This window comes from Impatiens glandulifera, chromosome 6 (assembly GCF_907164915.1).
Source record: "Impatiens glandulifera chromosome 6, dImpGla2.1, whole genome shotgun sequence".
Taxonomy (NCBI): Eukaryota; Viridiplantae; Streptophyta; class Magnoliopsida; order Ericales; family Balsaminaceae; genus Impatiens; species Impatiens glandulifera.
In genome coordinates, this window is record NC_061867.1 from 26,591,413 (window position 1) to 26,610,714 (window position 19,302).

Here is a 19,302-nt window from a genome sequence, read left to right on the forward strand (position 1 = left end):
GCTCTTGACCCGACAATCCAGACACTTTGAAATTAAAGATCATTATATATATATATACTAGTTAGTTAAAAAGTTGAACTTATATTGTAAGGAATGTCCCACGTTCATCGAATTTGGTGTTGAATTTAAAATATAAAATCTTATTAGCCTAATTGGTTAAAGGGTATTACTTGTTTTGTTAGGTTGCAAGTTCAAAACATACATATATAATTTTTAATTTTATTTTTGACCGTTTTAAGTTTATGGACGGGTCAATCCACAATTAGACTCATGTATTTATTTACTCTCACATATATATCCAAATTAACCACAAGTCTCGACCTAGTAATTTGGTTTGAAATTAAGCATCAATATATACAATTGACTCTCTATAAAGTAATAACGTTGGGCCAGCTAAAAAATATTATATTATCGAAATATTATTTAATCGATAAAGTAAAAATTTATTATTTTACATGTATAATAATAAAATCTAATTTTATTTATTGTTGTTGAATTTCAAGTTCTACATAGTGGGGTTCATTTATTGTATAAGTTTAAATTTCCAATATCGTGCCAATAAACGAGCGTGGATGACTGAAGTATTGTTTGAAGAATATGTTCGATGGTTCGACAGAAAGATGGATGGACGAATGGTTTTATTGGTTATTGACAATTGTCCTGCCCATCCAAAAGTAGTTCAAGGGTTACCAAATATTGAATTGTTCTTCATACCACCCAATACAACTTCAAAAATTCAGCCATGTGATGCAAGAATTATAAGAGCATTTAAGATACATTATCATAGTAGATTTTGTCTTTCTATTTTCGAGGGTTTTAAGCCTGGAGAAACAAATCCATAGAAGATCAATGTTCTAGATGCAATCAATATTGCTATCTCAGCTTGGATGAGCGATGTTAAGAATATCACAATTGCAAATTTCTTTCAACATTACAAACTTCGTTCGGTAGAAAATGTGGTTTCAAAGCCTTTAAAAGAAGAAGGCATTATGGAATTAGGGTCAACAATAAATGAGTTACACTATCATAACGCAATGAATGATGATCAAATCTTGGATTATCCGGGTAAAAACGACACGACCGAGATTTTAACTGATGAAGAAATCATTGAGGGTCTTAGAGAAAACAATCAAGACGAAGATAATGAGGGTGATAATCGTGTTTTGGAGCCTGTTTCTCGCAAAGAAGCAATTAGAGCATCAATGAAACTTGGTGATTTTCTCCTACAATATGATAGAAGCACTCCACAACTTCATAAAGCTTTGTAAAAAGTGAGGGATGTGATTTAAATGGATATAAATTTTCATACAAAGCAGACAACGGTGGACTTATATTTCACTAAGGCACTCTAAATTATTAAAAAATAGTATATTATTATTTTATATATCGGTTGAGACCTATATGCGCCAAAAATTATATTACTTAATAAATTTATCGAAATTATTACTTTAGCTATTTGGCTCGAGTCGGGACTGTAAAAATTTATTACTTTATCGTGGTTATAATTTGATCGAATATTATTTTATTGAGAGTCTAATTAGCCTGCTTAGACCACGTCTAAGTTAGTATAGTCTAATGAACCTGCACAAAACCAAATAGACAACTTAGCTTTATTCACAACTAAACATCATCAAAAATTTCGTTCTAAACATCATCAGAATTTCGTTGTTTAATTGTTTCATAGATTTGTTTATTTCTAAGTTAATTACTTCTCACTTAATCAACTATTTTCTTTACTTTGTTTTTACTTTTTCCCAACATAATGTATCTTCACTAATTATGGAAATACCTAAATGTAGGTATCTAGGGAGTGAAGAGAAAGTAGTTGAAGAAAAAAGTTTTTCTTCCTAACACACCCGCCTTCATCTTGATTCACTCTCTATGTCTTCTTCCTTTTCAATATTAGATATATATCGAAAGAAAAGGTCACCCAAAACAAACTTTCATCGCTTATTTTCTCAAAATAAGACACTAATCGAAATCCTAAATGACCAAAGACGAACTTTCCTCGTCTACTTCTTCAAAATCAGATATTTATCGAAAACCGTAGACACCCAAGACGAACATCCATCGTCTACTTCCTCAAAATAAGATATCGATCAATAACTGAGAATACCAAACACGAACATTCATCATCTAATTTTTCACAATCTGATATCAATAGAAAACGAGGACACCCAAGAAAAACACACATCGTGTACTTTTTAAAATAAGATACTGAATGAAAGCCAAGAAGACCCAAGAACTTAAATCATCTACTTCATAACAAATAATGAGTTATCTATCAAAATCTCTTTACTTAAGTTTAAGATCAACAAAATATTTGTCACTCATCTTGCATTGAACTTTGCACACTCAACTAACTTGAACTGCATACTTCTCCTTAAACAAATTAACTTGAAATTTACTAGTTTTTGAATAATGTTCAAACAACTAGAAATTCAAGAATATTTTTTCAAAATTTTATAACTATATTCAATTCTTTTGACCATGCTTCATAGTTTATTGGAAAGAAATTGCAAATGTCCTTCCATTTAAATTGACCGAGCCTCTCATCTTGCCCTTTTTTATGATTAGAAATCACATTCAAGGTCTCATTCATCTTCTCACATTAGATTATAATTCAATGATCTCATTTGCCTTTGAATTAATCGAGATTCTCATCCAACCCATTTTTTATTTCTAGAAATCTCATTCAAGGTCTCAATCATCTCCTCAAAAAGATGACAAAATCAATCATCACATTCATATTAACTATGATCTACATTGCATGGATAATAAAGATAGAACAAAATAAATACCCAAATTAACACCTTTGAATTGACCGAGCCTCCCATCTAGCTCCCTTTTTTATGACTATGAATCTCACTAAATGTATTATTCATCTTCTCACATTAGAAGATAATGCAATGATTTCTTCTTGATTCATTTGAAAGTTGATTTCAAGATGTCTTCACCTAAATTTATAAGTGTTTTCCATTAATCTTCATTTTCTTGGTCTTTCATTCATATTGCGTGTTAACTAGCCATATGTCAATCCTTAATAACCCTCCAACTCAATGCAATCTTGCAATGTGGCTTGAATGATTTCTTTATCAACATGTCAATTATATTGTCATTGGTAATATTTTTTTATAACACTTGTTGTGTATCATTCTTTCCTCCATCCATGGACAATGATACATCTTCACCAAGGTCATCCTCCTTCTCGACATTAGAAGAAATCTCAATAGTCTGACTATTCTCCCTTGGTAGTATACCTTTTTGATGACATATCTCCACCTAGAGTTGTGATTTCTCTTGATCACTACTTGTGTCTCCATTGTGTGTGCTCTAGTTTTGTCAAACTTCACATCTCGACTTCGCCTATCATTATCTCCACCTTCTTTTAGCCAAACTTTATACCGTTTGACATTTTTAAAAATCCAATATAGAAAATTTTATTTTCCCTTAGTTCCAACTTCTTTTAAATTACTATGAGTTAAAGTACTTGTACCAAGAACTCATTTCTAACCCAATTCTTGCAATCACTTGAGGTCAAGCCACAAATGTCAAAACCTTAATGTATATTGAGTAACATCGAAGATAATAACTAAACATACTTGTGAGTTACCTTGTAGAGAATACACATTGTTTTTATTTACTCCTATAATAACTAAAGTACATTACTCACCAACAATGGTTCAAATCTTGTCTTCTAAGCTTAACATTTTTTAGTATGCTTCTTTAGTGTTAGGTAGTCTCTTCTGAAGTGTCAGTTATTTTAACACCAGAAGCATTTCATATTTTCTTTAGTCTTCAACATAGACTTAGAACTCTTACTGTTTTGCCTTCTTTCTCATGATATTGTTTACCTGTTGCAAATATGTCTTCTCCATTATTTTCTTGTCTACAATCTTCCATTTTCGTTAGTTCCTTGGACATCAAGTATCTCGTACTTTTTCACCTAAAACTTGGTAGTCATTCATACCAATAAGAACTTCAACTTGAACATCTTTTGGAAACCTCTCTATAACTTGTCAAGAACCTTTCAAGGATCATCTAAGCTCTTCAGTTTCTTCTCCTCTCAAATAACCTCACTCTAATACCATTGGTTGGGATACTAGGAGATGAAGTATCCGTTAATGCAAGAATAAAAATACCGAACAATTGTCGAAACGAAATAAATCAAATAAAGAACACAAATACAAGATTTATAGTGGTTCGACCAAAATATGCCTATATCCACTTTCGAAGCACAAGAAATTCTCAACTTGATTATCAAGAATGTTACAAGAGTATTACAATGATTCTCTCATAATTAAAACTCACACACAACTCACAAAGAAGCGATGCTCTCAAGGAAAATACTTGGGTTTCTAAAGTGTCTAATTTCACCTTTAAATAAACCTCAATTATGTCAATATCAATAACTTGTCCAAAACTCTCATAGAGTTTTTAAAATATTCTTACCATATTTTCATAATTTTATTTCTATAACAAAATATATAATTTTCTTTTATGTTAATCTTATTTTTTAATATCAAGATTATACCTTAAAATATATAGTTTTCTTTATTTGAACCAGCTCCGTCTGTTCTTCTTATTGATCTGATACTATTTTCTTGTAACAAGATTGTGTACCATAAACCTACTATAATTGTAATATTATAAATTAATTCTCAATAGAGTGGTCGTCTTTGTCTTCATTATTTTCATCTCCACCTTCGTAAATGACATAACGTATCACAAAATTGTGTAAAAGTATATATATGTTTTAACTTTTATCCAAAATTCACCATAATCTCTAGAATTAGCCATTTTTCCGTTTTGCATATTCCATTTGATGTAATTAATAAGGATTAGTGTATTCTGTTAAATATTTTATATAATAAATATGAATTTGTCAATACGTTATTTTTATATTAAATATATACAAGATAATATTTATCAGTAAAGAAAATATATAATAATAATGCTTAATTTTAAATTTTCTTAGATTAGACGGCATATACGAAGCTAAATAGTTTCTTTTATTTTTTTTTATTAAGTATGCTTTCCTTAAGGTATTGAAGAGAGCTGGAGGTAGGACAAAAGCCATACCCAATTTGTCAACAAGATAATATTTATTTGTAAAATATATATATAATAATGCTTAATTCTAAATTTTATTAGATTAATTAAGTGATGTGAGTGATTTGGATTTTATGTTAAACAAAATTAATCAGGTTGATTCATTTAAATATAAATCCAACCTCAGGTTAACATGGGGTTATAAGTTATACTTTTTTTAATTATATATATTTAAAATAATAATTAATACATATTAATTAGAAATATGAAAAGTCTCTCTTTAAAATTATATTTTATATATTTTTAATAATTATATATATTAATAATTTTATAATATATATAATTATATATTAAATATATATATAACAACCTATATAAAATATAATTTGTAATATATTATTGGTGATATATTTAAATAAAAATAAATTAATTTTTTATTATTATTTACTCCCTTTTATTAATAAATAATTATAAATACATTAATAATTTTATTATATATATTTAAAGGAGTGATAGGGGAGGGAATGGGGAAGAGACTACATGTAAAAATGATAAAAGGTGAGGAGAGAGAAGAGAGAGAAATTTTGTTATTTTTTTGGTTATTCAAATTCCCTCCCTATTCCCTTCCGCAAATTCTCTCTCAATCATTTCTAATATATTAATAACAACCTATATAAAATTTAGTTGGTGATATATTAAATATAAATTAATTACTATTTTTATTATTTCTCTCCTTTGATGATTTCTTTTAATAAATAATTATAAATATATTAATAATTTTATTTGTATTAATAGTTTTATTGATATATTATTGTTGATATATTCAAATAAAAATAAATTAATTAATCTCTTTTATGAATTATTTTAAAAAATAATTATATATATATATTAATAAATTTATTTGTATTAATTATTTTTTATATAATTGTATATTAAATATAATTATATATATTAATAATTTTATATTAAATATATATATAACAACCTATATAAAAATTAATTTGTGATATTTTATTGGTGATATATTTAAATAAAAATAAATTAATTTATTTGATTATTTACTTACTTTTTTTAATAAATAATTATAAATACATTAATAATTTTATTATATATATATATAACAAACTATATAAAATTTAATTGGTGATATATTAAATAAAAATTAATTATTATTTTTTATTATTTGTCTCCCTTTGATGATTTCTTTTAACAATTAATTATAAATATATAAATAATTTTATTTGTATTAATAACTTTATTTATATATTATTGGTGATTTATTCAAATAAAAATAAATTAATTTATCTCTCTTTTATGAATTATTTTTAATAAATAATTATATACATATAATATACATATTAATAATTTTATTTGTATTAAATATTTTATAATATATATAATTGTATATTAAATATAATTATATATAACAACATATTTAAAAATTAATTTGTGATATATTTAAATTATATATTAAATATATATATATATATATATATATATATATATATATATATAACAACATATTTAAAGTTTAATTTGTCACATAATTAAATAAAAACAAATTAATTTGATTAATTATTTTATAATATATATAATTATAATAAATATATATAACAACATATTTAAAAACTAATTTGTGATATATTTAAATAAAAATAAATTTATTTGTTTAATTATTTGTCTCCTTTTTATGAATTTATATACAATATATATACATATACAAAATTATAAAATAATTTCAACAATTACAAATAGTAAGTAGTGTAGTGGTTAAATTGTTCACATTTCAAATTGGAGACTAGGGTTCAAGTCCCAGTGAATTTGAGGGATTAAGATAATGATCGGTTAAAATGTCTTGAATGAATTTGTTAGTGCATAATGTTCAAAATAAGGTTATATGAGGGTGTCAATTTGAGAGATTAAAAGAATTATCAATCAAAATGCCAAAAATGAGTTTGTTAGTGCATAATGTTCAAAGTGAAGTTATGTAATAGTGATATATGTGTTTGAATTTGAGTGATTAAGGGAATGATAAATCAAAATGCCTAAATATAATGTGACCGATAATGACACTATTAGTTGAGATATTATACTGAAAGTGAGGGTAGATGTGAGCAATAATGACGAGTTTGTTAGTGCATAATATTTAAAATGAGGGTAAATGTGGTGAGTGATTAGATATCTTCCGATTGACCATTTATAGACAATAAATCAAAATAACGAATAGATTTAGAAGATGTTATTTAGTTTTTTCATTAACGGTGAATATATACCGGTAACTAAGTGTATTAGTCTTTATACATTAAAAGTTTTATTTATATTAATAATTTTATAATTTATATAATTATATATTAAATATATATAACAACTATTTAAAAATTAATTCGATATATATTTAAATAAAAGAAATTAATTTGTTAGATTAGTTAGATATTATGTCGTAAGTGATGGTAAATGTGACAAATAATAACTAGTTTGTTAGTGTATTAAAAATGAGGGCGTAACACTAAAATTCTACACATCCAATTTATAAAATTAAAATAATTATTTTAATTATTTTCGAATAAATAAATCAAAATAATTAACCCGAGGCTAAAATCTAATTAAATAATTAATTGGATTAAATATTGTAATAATTAAATCTTAAATTAATGAAGGATAATGGAGAAATAAAATAATTTTGGATAAATATTGTACCAAATTTATCTCAAATTAATTTAAGAAAAATCAAGAGATTAAAATAAATAATTTAGAATGAATGATGTATCAATTTCATTCCAAATAAATTATTTATTAAACTCAAAAATATACAATAAACTGACAAAATAAATTTCATATTTATTTTAAATATTTTGTCTATTTTAAAGATTTAAAAAATAAAGCTAAAATGTTGAAAGAAAAATCAATTTTGATTAAAACCTTAAGGTTTTAAAATAAAAATTAAATCTATAATCCTGTGTGGCCGAAATTTCGAAGAATAGCTGCAACAGAACTAGAGCCATTGTATAGGTGCTGAGTTTTCATCCAACGCCCCGGTGCTACCTGAGTCGCCTGCTGTAACAGAAAGAGCGCGCATCCGCGAAGTATGCAATCAGCTAACGCGCGCGTCTATTAGTTGAAACGCGACGAAACACTCCACCGCTGATGGAAAGCCAACAAAGCGTCCAATATTCGTCAAATACTCCCAAAACGACATCGTTTCACATGAATATTCGTCTTTAACGCGATCATTGATGGATAATCATCCGCAACCATCTTCGATTTTTCAAAGATGGAATTTCGTCATTTCTTGATGGTTTGACTCCATTCAAAAACTGAAATGATCACCATCCTTTGGGATCATTTCACCTAAGCCTAGGATCACCATGATGGCCTATGTTGGTGACTAACCAAAAGAACATCCAAAACACCATCATAGGTGTTTGGCTGATTCAAGCTCACTTGGCAGATTAACTGACTTTGTGAGGCTATAAATAGCCTCACTTGATAATTCTGAAGCTACTAGATCATCTTTCAAGCCTCAAATCCGAAAAACACAGAAATTTTCCATTGAAGCTCCAAGCTTCTGGATTTTTGGAATTTTCGCACCCGGCCTTAAAGCTCGGATTCAGGCATCCCGAAAGCTTCTACTATGTCTTAGGAGTGTTCTTCAATCATTGGTAAACTTTTAATCATCCTCTAATTCAGTCTTCCAATTTGAAATTGAAATTTTTATATTTCAGTTTTCATAAGTTTGTATACTTCCTAGTTGTTGAATTTCTTGATTGGAAAATGATCTTATGATCATATACAAACTTTATGTGAAAGCTAGGATCGATCAATTGATCAAAACAAAAAACCCAAATTTGAATTTTGAAAAATAAAAACCGGGTTTTCTATTCTTAAACTAATCCTCAAAAACATCAACCCAAAAAGCTTCCCAACAAGTTTTTAATGACGTTGGGCACATATTTGGATCACGTTAGATCCATCTCAATCATGTTGATCAAAATAAAAAATTTCAAAATAAATAAAAATTTGAAGTTCTTGAATTGGTCAAAATAAACATCCATTGTTCATATTATGCTACCAATCAATCATATGAAGTATAAAGAAGTTATTGCGAAGCTCTTTATACTTCATTAAACTCTAAAACCAAAAACCCGATTTTTGGCATCAAACTATTTTTAATAAATTGAACATCACTCAGGTCGAATGATACATCGGGATGATATTTCTAATGTTCCTAGGAGCTTTCTGAAACTACTCAAACCCTTGGATCAATGGATCAAGACCTCCATCAAAATTGCAAAACCTGCAATTTTGATGTTCTTGAGGATCGACAAGTTCGACCAAGACTGAGAGGTCCAACCAATATTTAAAATTAATTATTTTAATTTAATTTAAACACATATTTTCAAAAATCAAATTTTAATTTGTTTATAACAAATCTAAAGATTATTTAAGCTTTAACTCAAATTAATTATTTTTATAATTAATTTCAAAGAAGTAAGGATTTATTTAATGTCTTTTATAATAATGTTTTATTTAAAAAAAATTCTGATACGCAAATCGATGTGAAATTTCTCGTACCTCAAGCTTTTCCGTGACAAAGATTTTCCGGAGGTTATAGATTTCTGGCAACTCTATTGAGGATTAAATTGTTTAACTTGAAAACATAAACTTGGCTTTTGTAAAATGTTTGTATCACGTTTTCAATTTAATAGGAATATCCAAAAATGTACAACACCTAAGGGATGCATATGTTTAATCTTATTAAATGTCTTTACTTAGAAAGAGTACATAACTCTAACATTACTTCCAAAAATTACACGATTGGAGTCGCTACTTCTACACCTATGTACAAAGATTGTCGATGAGAAATGACAACCTTTTACAAAATGAGTGATGTTGCGAGAGGAAAACCTAGAATGCATAGGATCAACCCCACCCTTTGGCGATAAGCCATCTAATAGGATGTACGCATTGTGGAGGTGGGGGGAAATTCCTAATTTATTTGATATCCCCTGATTTATGGCTGCAACTTTACCCCTCCATTATTGGTGAATGATATTCTCTTATGATTTCCCTTAGCATAAATAACTTGGATACTCTCTCAAAGCCAGTTATTTGTCGTGCCCAAAAAACTAAACCTCATCACAACAACTCTTACGTGTCAAAGTGAACATCTAAAAAATGTTCCTTCTTCAAAACAAACACATTTTTGTAAATGTTTTTAATGTCTAATCTCAGACGATTTTCATGCTGAAGGATATCACACTTGTCTCATGGATCAATATTTTCCACGAAAATGAGTGGAATCATAGGATCTATGGACTGACTCCCGTCACGAGGTTTATAAACTTCAAGATAAACAAACCTTCATGATTCAAATTTAAAGGAGGTGGAGCCCCATGGGACATATTTACTTTATGGGTGAAAGGTAAATGTGTATGACCATAGAATAATTATGAGTTATCCTGATGATGGAAAATAAGAATATTATGCATTTGAAGCCATTTGTGGAATCAATGTCCTTAAGGAAGCTCTTGTAAGAGGAATACATATATACTAAGACAACATCTGAGACAATACTCAAAAAGAATGTCATCGACTTCTAGAAATGGACAAAGATGGAGGTCATAAATGAAGAAGTTCCCCTAACTATGGGCTCCTCCATGATGACGATAATGGTCATGTTGGACCACTTCTTCATGTCTCCAGTGGATGACAAGCCATCCTCCAAAATCTTGGAGGTAGTATACCACATGCGTAGGGGAAACAAAGACCCCTCGAGTATTATTATAGTTGAAATGTTGATAGGGTTAAATGAATCGTTCTTAACCTCCACCATGTTTAAAAGAGGCTCACCTCTAATTCTCTACATCTGGTTGCTCGATAAACTTGGTTGCCTACCGCCAATATGTCCTAGAGACATTATGTCCCCTTCTCTTTAATACCGAAGGATGATGAAAACTTCTCCTAAACCTCTTATAGAGAATGACGATGAAGTTAGAGAGTTACTCCTATCGCATCCCATCAAGAAGATGGCATACATGATGGATGATGATCCTATATCATGTTTATGGGTATGGAATTGGTTACCTCATACTACACCCACAACCTCTTCAAATTGTTCGGTCATGATTTATGCCCCTTACTCGGGAAATGACATCGCTATATACATGTTGATTGACCATAAGGCCTATATGGGATATCTCGATAGGTGGCACAACGTCTCTGATAGGATCGACTTAATCAATAGAGACAGGGGTCTGGCGATTGATGAAGGCTTATGAAAAACGATTTAAAAGAAATCTTGTTAGGGATTTAATTCACTTTCTATTCTACGCAAACCCTTGTAAACACTTGAAACAGAATCAAGTGCGGAAATGTTTACTTAAGTTTGAAGCTTAAGATGAAGAATGAGAGAAGATGACAGAAATGAACAACACAATAGTTTGTTTATGGAAGTTCGGAGAAAACTCTCCTATGTCACCCCTTCTTCCAACCACCAGAAGGATTCACTATAATATACTTTGAATCAAATACAGTTTGCACACACTTAGCTCACTATTAAACATAACACACTCTGTTCAACTTACAAGATGAAGAATATCACTCAGCTAACGGATGCTTTGATTCTAACTCTCTCTTGATTAAAACAAAGTAAAGCAAGAAAGCAGCTAATAGTTTCAGTAATCTAGATATCAAAATGATTGATTGAATTCACTCTCTGTTATTCCGGCTTGTTCGCTCTAAGTTTTGGTTGTTCTTCCTTTGTCCTTAAGAATCTTTTAAATATGAACAGGTACCAACGGTCGAATCTTCATAATGATACGTGGCACTCTTCCATTGGAATGCCTCCATAGTACACAACAGACTCTGAATACAGGGACTGTGGCTGTACACAACAGGTAGTGCGCCGAATATTCTTTAGAGATTTACATGCAAAACAAGTAGTGGGAAGGATATTCGCTTACATGTCATTAGTTGATTGGTTATATTGGGCTGTCGTACTAATTTTCACTAGAAAGTGGAGCAGGAGTAGTGTACAACTATAGTACGTGGGTAGGCGGGTGCTAGCTTCAAGCAACTGCATAAGCAAGACATTAGACGTATTTCAATTAGACGACCTCGTCTAATGAAATCAAACGTCCCCGTCTAATAACAGAATCCATGAGACCACCTGGTCTAATGGGATTAAACTTACATCTAATTGCAATCACTTTAGACTAATCTGAAGGAGTTAGACTGCACGTCTAACTTTCTCTTTCTATTAGACTGCACGTCTAACTCCATGAGTTAGACTGCACGTCTAATTTCGGTTCCACTTCAGACTAGTCTAAAGGAGTTAGACTACACGTCTAACTTTCTCAATCCTTTAGACTGCACGTCTAACTCCATGAGTTAGACTACACGTCTAATTACGAGTACATTAGATTGCACATCTAACTCCATGAGTTAGACTGCACGTCTAATTACAGATTCATTAGACTGCACATCTAACTCCATGAGTTAGACTGCATGTCTAATTACGAGTACATTAGACTGCACGTCTAACTCCATGAGTTAGACTGCACGTCTAATTACAGATTCATTAGACTGTACTTCTAACTCCATGAGTTAGACTACACGTCTAATTACAAATCCATTAGACTGCACGTCTAACTCTACGAGTTAGACTGCGTGTCTAATTACTCCAGTTAGATTGCACGTCTAACTCCGTGCATCTAATACCAAATCGGTCTAATGAACCTCATTAGAACCAAGTCTAATGAAATTTGTTTTCAATACACCTGTATCAAAAACAATTAGACGCATATAAAATCATTTCATCATAAAAATTCCAATAGTCAAACTATTTCAACACTTAGTCAAAATAATTTGACCCAACAGTCTCATATATGGGCATCCCAAAGGAGTGAAAGAACTACCTGACTTACAATCTCGAAGAGTAAGAGCAAGTGAAGAAAAATGAAGAGAATGAAACTTCTAGTGTAGGAACATGCTATAGTAGGACCTTAAGCCTACGACTTCTCTCCACACTTTTTCCGTTTTAGACTCACTTTGTAAATGTCAACAAGAGAGATATGTTTGTAACAAACTTAAAGAGTATGTTTTGTATAACAATTATATGTTTGGCTTTTGAATTACAAGGAGATGTTCATTTTGCATGATTCATTTTACATGCATATGCATTGCATTGTACTTGTGTTACAATTACAAATCCTCACCTCTTTCTCTTCGCAACAATCCACGACTACGATAGCCTATACGTCCCCTAAAAAGAGAGATCCAAAAACCTGATGCTTTATTCGCCACAAATTGTCGAGGAAGCACAAAAATTTAAAACGGTCTCTACGACCAAATTTAGGGAAATGAAAGAAACTTTGTAACATGTGACGAAACAACTCGTGCTAATCACAAATTCTTTTAATAATAAGAAAATCTCATCCACATCCCAAAACATGCATTCTTCCTCTCGATTTCATAACCAGCCTATCCCGATTATGTTCACTTCCATCAATTCTCGTCTTACTGTTCCTCGAACTCAAGGAGAAGTCTCTCTCTATGAAGACTCTAAAGAGGATTTTGACCAAACCACACGAGTATAACACAAAAACACATGAGGAAGTACTCAACCCTCTAAGACCATAAGAAAGAGAAATTTCAGCGGCCGAACAAACACCGCTAATGAAATATGAATTCTAGATGACTCAAGTTCAAGCCATGCAAGTGGAGATGCAAGCCAAGATAAATAAAATGGCTAGGGTAAAAGTATTGAGAAAAAATATGACTAGAAGGATGCCATGAAGATTGCTGAACGAGCAATTATTCCATTGGGCATCAAATTACCATCCATATCCAAGTACATCGGAAAAAGAGATCCTTATGTCTTTTTCAAAATGTACACTTACGCAATGACTCCATAGTAACTTGGAGATCGACATTTCTCCATTTATTCTCCCAACACCTCGATGACGCTGCTCTACACTAGTATCACTACCAAAATATAGCATACTTATAGATCATCGAGGAATTGACTGCAACGTTTATAGAACGCTTCTCTATGCACCTCAATTTGGAACGACTAGAGAAAAGGTTGAAGAAATCAAAGAAGGAGAAAATTATAAATTCTTCGTGGTCATCGAAAGATGGAATGTTATCGTCATGATATTGGAAATTGATTCCCTCTCGAGTGAACATCGACATGATATTGGAAAGTGTTAACGGGCGACATTCTGTTAGATTCACCGTCAAAACCTTCCAAAATATGAAGTTGTAGAAAACCGACAATAATCTCGACAACGTTATCAAAAAAAGAAAGGAGAGAGGAAATAATAATCAAACCTTCCCCACATCCAAGTCATTTCACAAGAAAAGAAAAGATAAAAGTACACTAGATAACAACTACATGGTAGGAACGTCCTCCTTAGAAAACCAACCCAAGAAACCCTCCACCGGATAAGATAGTCACATTAACTCCTACTAAACTCACACCTCCATAGGCACTTAGACCTCCTAGAATCTTTAATGACCTAAGAATGTCTTTGAGTCAGGATATGAAGATTCTATAGGAAAATAATTTTATCAAATCCCTCACTCCAAGAACAGATAGACCACTCTTGGGGAAATATAAAAACGCTTAGTGTGACTATCATCGAACGAAGGGACATGCTCCTGATAATTGTAGCGCCCTCAAACATCTATTCCAGAACATGATCGATCAGAACGTGATTGCCAAACCTGAGTTAGCCAAGAATACATTGTCGGATCACCAAGTCAACTTGATCACATCTGATGAAGTGACGATTGACGTTGACGCACTGCTGGACTTAATCCATGATGTTGAACTAGAAATCAACATGATTGATCTTTGGCCTAAAAAGAAGTCCAAAACCAATTCCGATAAAACTTTTGATTGGTGGAAGTAAAAAACGACTGCCCACACCCATGCCCCGATAAATATCGCGGTAATACGTGGTGGAATGGATTTTCAACCTAATTTCATGAAGACCATAGTAGACAATGTGCCATCCACTTCCCAACAACCAACCTATAGAAAAAGGAAGACGAGCTTTGAGCTCTTAACCTAAAAGATAGCCTCCTAAGTAAACTAAGAAGGACGAATGTTAACATTTCAATTTGAGAAATTCTAATGTACTCTATCGAGCATAGAAAAGCCGCCCTCAATGAGTTAATCAAGGCCAATGTCCTTACCAACACTACCCTAGAGGAATTAGTATGAATAATTTCCGCCAGTTTCATGCATAATATGATCGGTTTTGAAGGCAAGAATCTTCCATCATCCGAATCAGACCAAGCAAAAGCCCTCTACATTTCTACGCAAATGGAGGGAAAGATTGTTCTTATGGTCTTAATAGACAATATATCCTCTCTCAACATATGTCTTTGGAGGACTCTTGAGAAAATAGGCGTGTCTAGAGACAAGATCATGTCGTTTAACCTATGTGTTAGAGGTTTCTACACTTCTCACTATGAGTTAATGGGTTACCTTAAATGCACCATCTAAGTGGTAGAGATACCTTTTCAGGTTGAGTTTTGTGTCATCAACATGCATCCTTCTTATAACTTGATCTTAGAAAGACCATTGTTACACCAAGCTAAGACTTTATCCTCCACGCTACATCAAAATCTTAGATTCATAGTCAACAACTAGGTTATCACGGTCAATGGTTAGACTGACACTACATCAATCATTGGGTCTACCCATATTGACACTCATGAGGTTGAACAGAGCGGGATCAATATATGTATGATCTTCCCGAAAGGTAAGGACTCATCCAATGACCCTGACTTTGGTACATTTAGCCTCACCTCTATCAAAATGATGCACATAATGAGATATTTCTCTAGCATGGGCTTAAGCCCGAATGACAATGGCATTCCATCATTTCCTCAACCATGTTTCAACATGGATCGCCACGGTTTAGGAGATGTCTGATAGGATCGACTTTATCGATAGAGATGGGGGTCTGGCTATTGATGAAGGCTTATGAAAAACGGTTTGAAAGAAATCCTATTAGGGATTTAATTCACTTTCTATTCTACGCAAATACTTGTAAACACTTGAAACAGATTCAAGGCGGAATTGTTTACTTGGGTTTGAAGCTCAAGATTAAAAATGAAAAGATGACAGAAATGAAAGAACACAACATTTTGTTTATGGATGTTCGGAGAAACTCTCCTACGTTACCCCTTCTTCCAACCACCGGAAGGATTCACTATAATATGATTAGAATTAAATACAGTTTACACACACTTAACTCACTATTGAACAGAACACCCTCTATTCAATTTACAAGATGAAGAATATCACTCAGCTAAAGGTGTTTTTGATTCTAGCTCTCTCTTGATTCACACACAGTACAATCAGGAAAGCAACTTCACAGTATAAGGATTGATTTCTCTCTCTTGAATAGCAAGCAGAATTATCGATTGACTCTTTGTAAAATTTGGTAGTTCGTAAGGCAGATTGTCCATTGTCCTTGAGATTTGATAAATACTAAACAGATACTAACGGTCGAATCTTTTAGAATAATACGTGGCACTCTTCCATTGGAAAGCCTCCATTGTACACAACAGGTTCTGAGCACAATGATCGTGGCCGTACACCAATAGTAGTGCGCCGAATATTCCATCAGAAATGTACCTGCAAAACAAGTAATGTGAGGAAAATTCTCTTACGTGGCATTTGTTGGTTGGTTGCATATAAATGTTGTACTAATCTTCACTAGAAAGTGGAGTAAGAGTAGGGTACAGCTATAGCACGTGGGTAGGCGAGTGCTAGCTTCAAGCATACTGCTTAAGCTGAGCATTAGACGTATTTCAATTAGACGCCCTTGTCTAATGAAATCAAATATCCTCGTCTAAGAGTAGAAACCATTAGACCGCCTGGTCTAATGTGATTAGACTTACGTCTAATTACAATCACTTCAGACTAATCTGAAGCAGTTAGACTTACGTCTAACTTTCACCAATTAGACTACACGTCTAATTGTTACAACCCATTAGACTTCACGTCTAACTCCACTGAGTTAGACTGCACGTCTAATTCTGGTTCTACTTCAGACTTGTCTGAAGGAGTTAGACTCACGTCTAACCTTCACTAATTAGACTACACGTCTAATTATCCAATAACCATTTGATTGCACGTCTAACTCCGCTGAGTTAGACTGCACGTCTAATTCCGGTTCTACTTCATACTTGTCTGAAGGAGTTAGACTCACGTCTAACCTTCACTAATTAGACTACACGTCTAATTATCCAATAACCATTAGACTGCACGTCTAACTCCTCTAAGTTAGACTGCACGTCTAATTCTGGTTCTACTTCAGACTTGTCTGAAGGAGTTAGACTTATGTCTAACCTTCACATTCCAATAGACTGCACGTCTAACTCCACGAGTTAGACTGCACATCTAATTTCGTTTATATTAGACTACACGTCTAAATCCACTAAGTTAGACTGCACGTCTAATTCCGAGATCTATTAGACTACACGTCTAACTCCACTAAGTTAGACTGCACGTCTAATTCCGAGATCTATTAGACTGCACGTCTAACTTTATGAGTTAGAGTACACGTCTAATTCTGTGCATTCATTAGACTACACGTCTAACTCCGCTGAGTTAGACTACACGTCTAACTCCATGCATCTAATGCCAAAATCGGTCTAATGACCCTCATTAGAGCCAAGTCTTATGAAATATGATTTCGATACACTTGCATCAAAACACATAAGTCATTTCATCATCAAAATTCCAATGGTTAAATTATTTCAACACTTAGTCAAAATAATTTGACCCAACAATGTCCCTACAAAATTCGAAGTAATCCGGAAGAAAAGGATATCCAAACAATGAATAGCTATTATGCTAACCTTGATTGGACATTTTATCCGTGAGGGACAAAGCACTATATTCTTTGACTTTCCCGAATCCTTTACCAATCTAGATTTATAGAGACGTTTTCTAGGTCTCGAAATCTTTTCATATTATCCTCATAAATCATAACCCTTCTATTTGTGTGATTAGGAAAAGAACGAACTATTGGCGCGATGCCTTGGAAAACTTGGTACAAAATCCCATGATAGTAAAAGTTCAAGATCTTCACAGATCATCAAAGTTTGAAGTACTTGTTCAATCAAAAGGATCTCAACACGCGGCAAAGGCGCTGGCTAGAGTTGGTTAAAGATTATGACTGTGAAATTGTTTATCAACCATGGAAAGCCAATGTGGTATCAGATGCGTTGAGCCGTAAGTCAAGCACGATGAACCAGATTACTGCATAGCCAAACATAGTTCTGGAATTTGAAAGGCTGAACTTGGTGGTGATAGAGCCAAAGTAGGAGTGTATTCTAGCATCCTTGGCTATTGTTCTAGATCTAATTGATAGAATTCGGTTGGGTCAAGTTCAAGATCCACAACCATCTCTTTAGAGACAAAGAGATGAAAAGAAAGGCACCTCTTTGTATACAACCAAGAACGACCTAGTCTATCACAAGAACAGATTATGGGTACTTTCTGTGGACTCTTTGAGGTAGGAAGTATTGGCTGAAGCTCATTCAACACCCTACTCTGTGCATCCATGTAGTACCAAGATGTTCAAGGACCTATAAATGTTGTACTATGGCCAGGAATGAAGAAAGATATAATGAAGTATGTTAGTGAATGTCTAACCTTCCAGCAAGTGAAGATTGAGCATCAAAGGCCTTCTGGATTGTTATGACCATTGCCCATACCAGTTTCGAAGTGGGATGATATATCCATGGATTTTGTATTAGGCTTACCTGTGACCTTTCGTAAAATGAATGCAATATGGGTCATAGTGAACCGTCTCACAAAGTCAGCTCACTTTCTGCCAGTTCAAACAACTTTCACAATGACCAAATATGCAAAGTTATACCTGTAAGAAATCATTTGGTTGCATGGAATTCCAGAAGAATAGTATCAGACCGTGATCCACATTTCACTTCGCATTTTTGGGAAAGCTTGCACAAGGGTCTAGACACCAAATTAGCATTTAGTACTGCCTTTCATCCGCAAACTGATGGCCAATCTGAGCGTGTGATCTAGACTTTAGAAGATCTGTTGAGGGCTTGTTTAATCGACTATGGAGGAAATTGGGAGACAAGATTACCTTTGATCGAGTTTGCTTACAACAACAGTTTCCAATCTTAAATTGGTATGGCACCCTTTGAAGATTTGAATGAGAAGAAATGAAGGACTTCCTTACATTGTGATGA

The 19,302-nt window shown here is 32.4% G+C and overlaps 1 protein-coding gene across 1 annotated transcript; it reads left to right on the plus strand.

The window, feature by feature from the left end:
- The first annotated feature begins 572 nt into the window (after positions 1 to 572).
- Positions 573 to 1,268, plus strand: LOC124943428. Its single transcript, XM_047483932.1, has 2 exons — positions 573 to 786; positions 883 to 1,268. The coding sequence occupies exons 1-2, from the start codon at positions 573 to 575 to the stop codon at positions 1,266 to 1,268; spliced, it is 600 nt and encodes a 199-aa protein (XP_047339888.1).
- The last annotated feature ends 18,034 nt before the right edge of the window (positions 1,269 to 19,302 follow it).

Bases quoted from the DNA above. Each gene is read 5' to 3' on its own strand.
- LOC124943428 (XM_047483932.1), top strand. From the start codon at position 573: ATGACTGAAGTATTGTTTGAAGAATATGTTCGATGGTTCGACAGAAAG. The intron at 787-882 runs GTAGATTTTGTC...TTGCTATCTCAG, and splicing joins ATTTAAGATACATTATCATA to CTTGGATGAGCGATGTTAAG.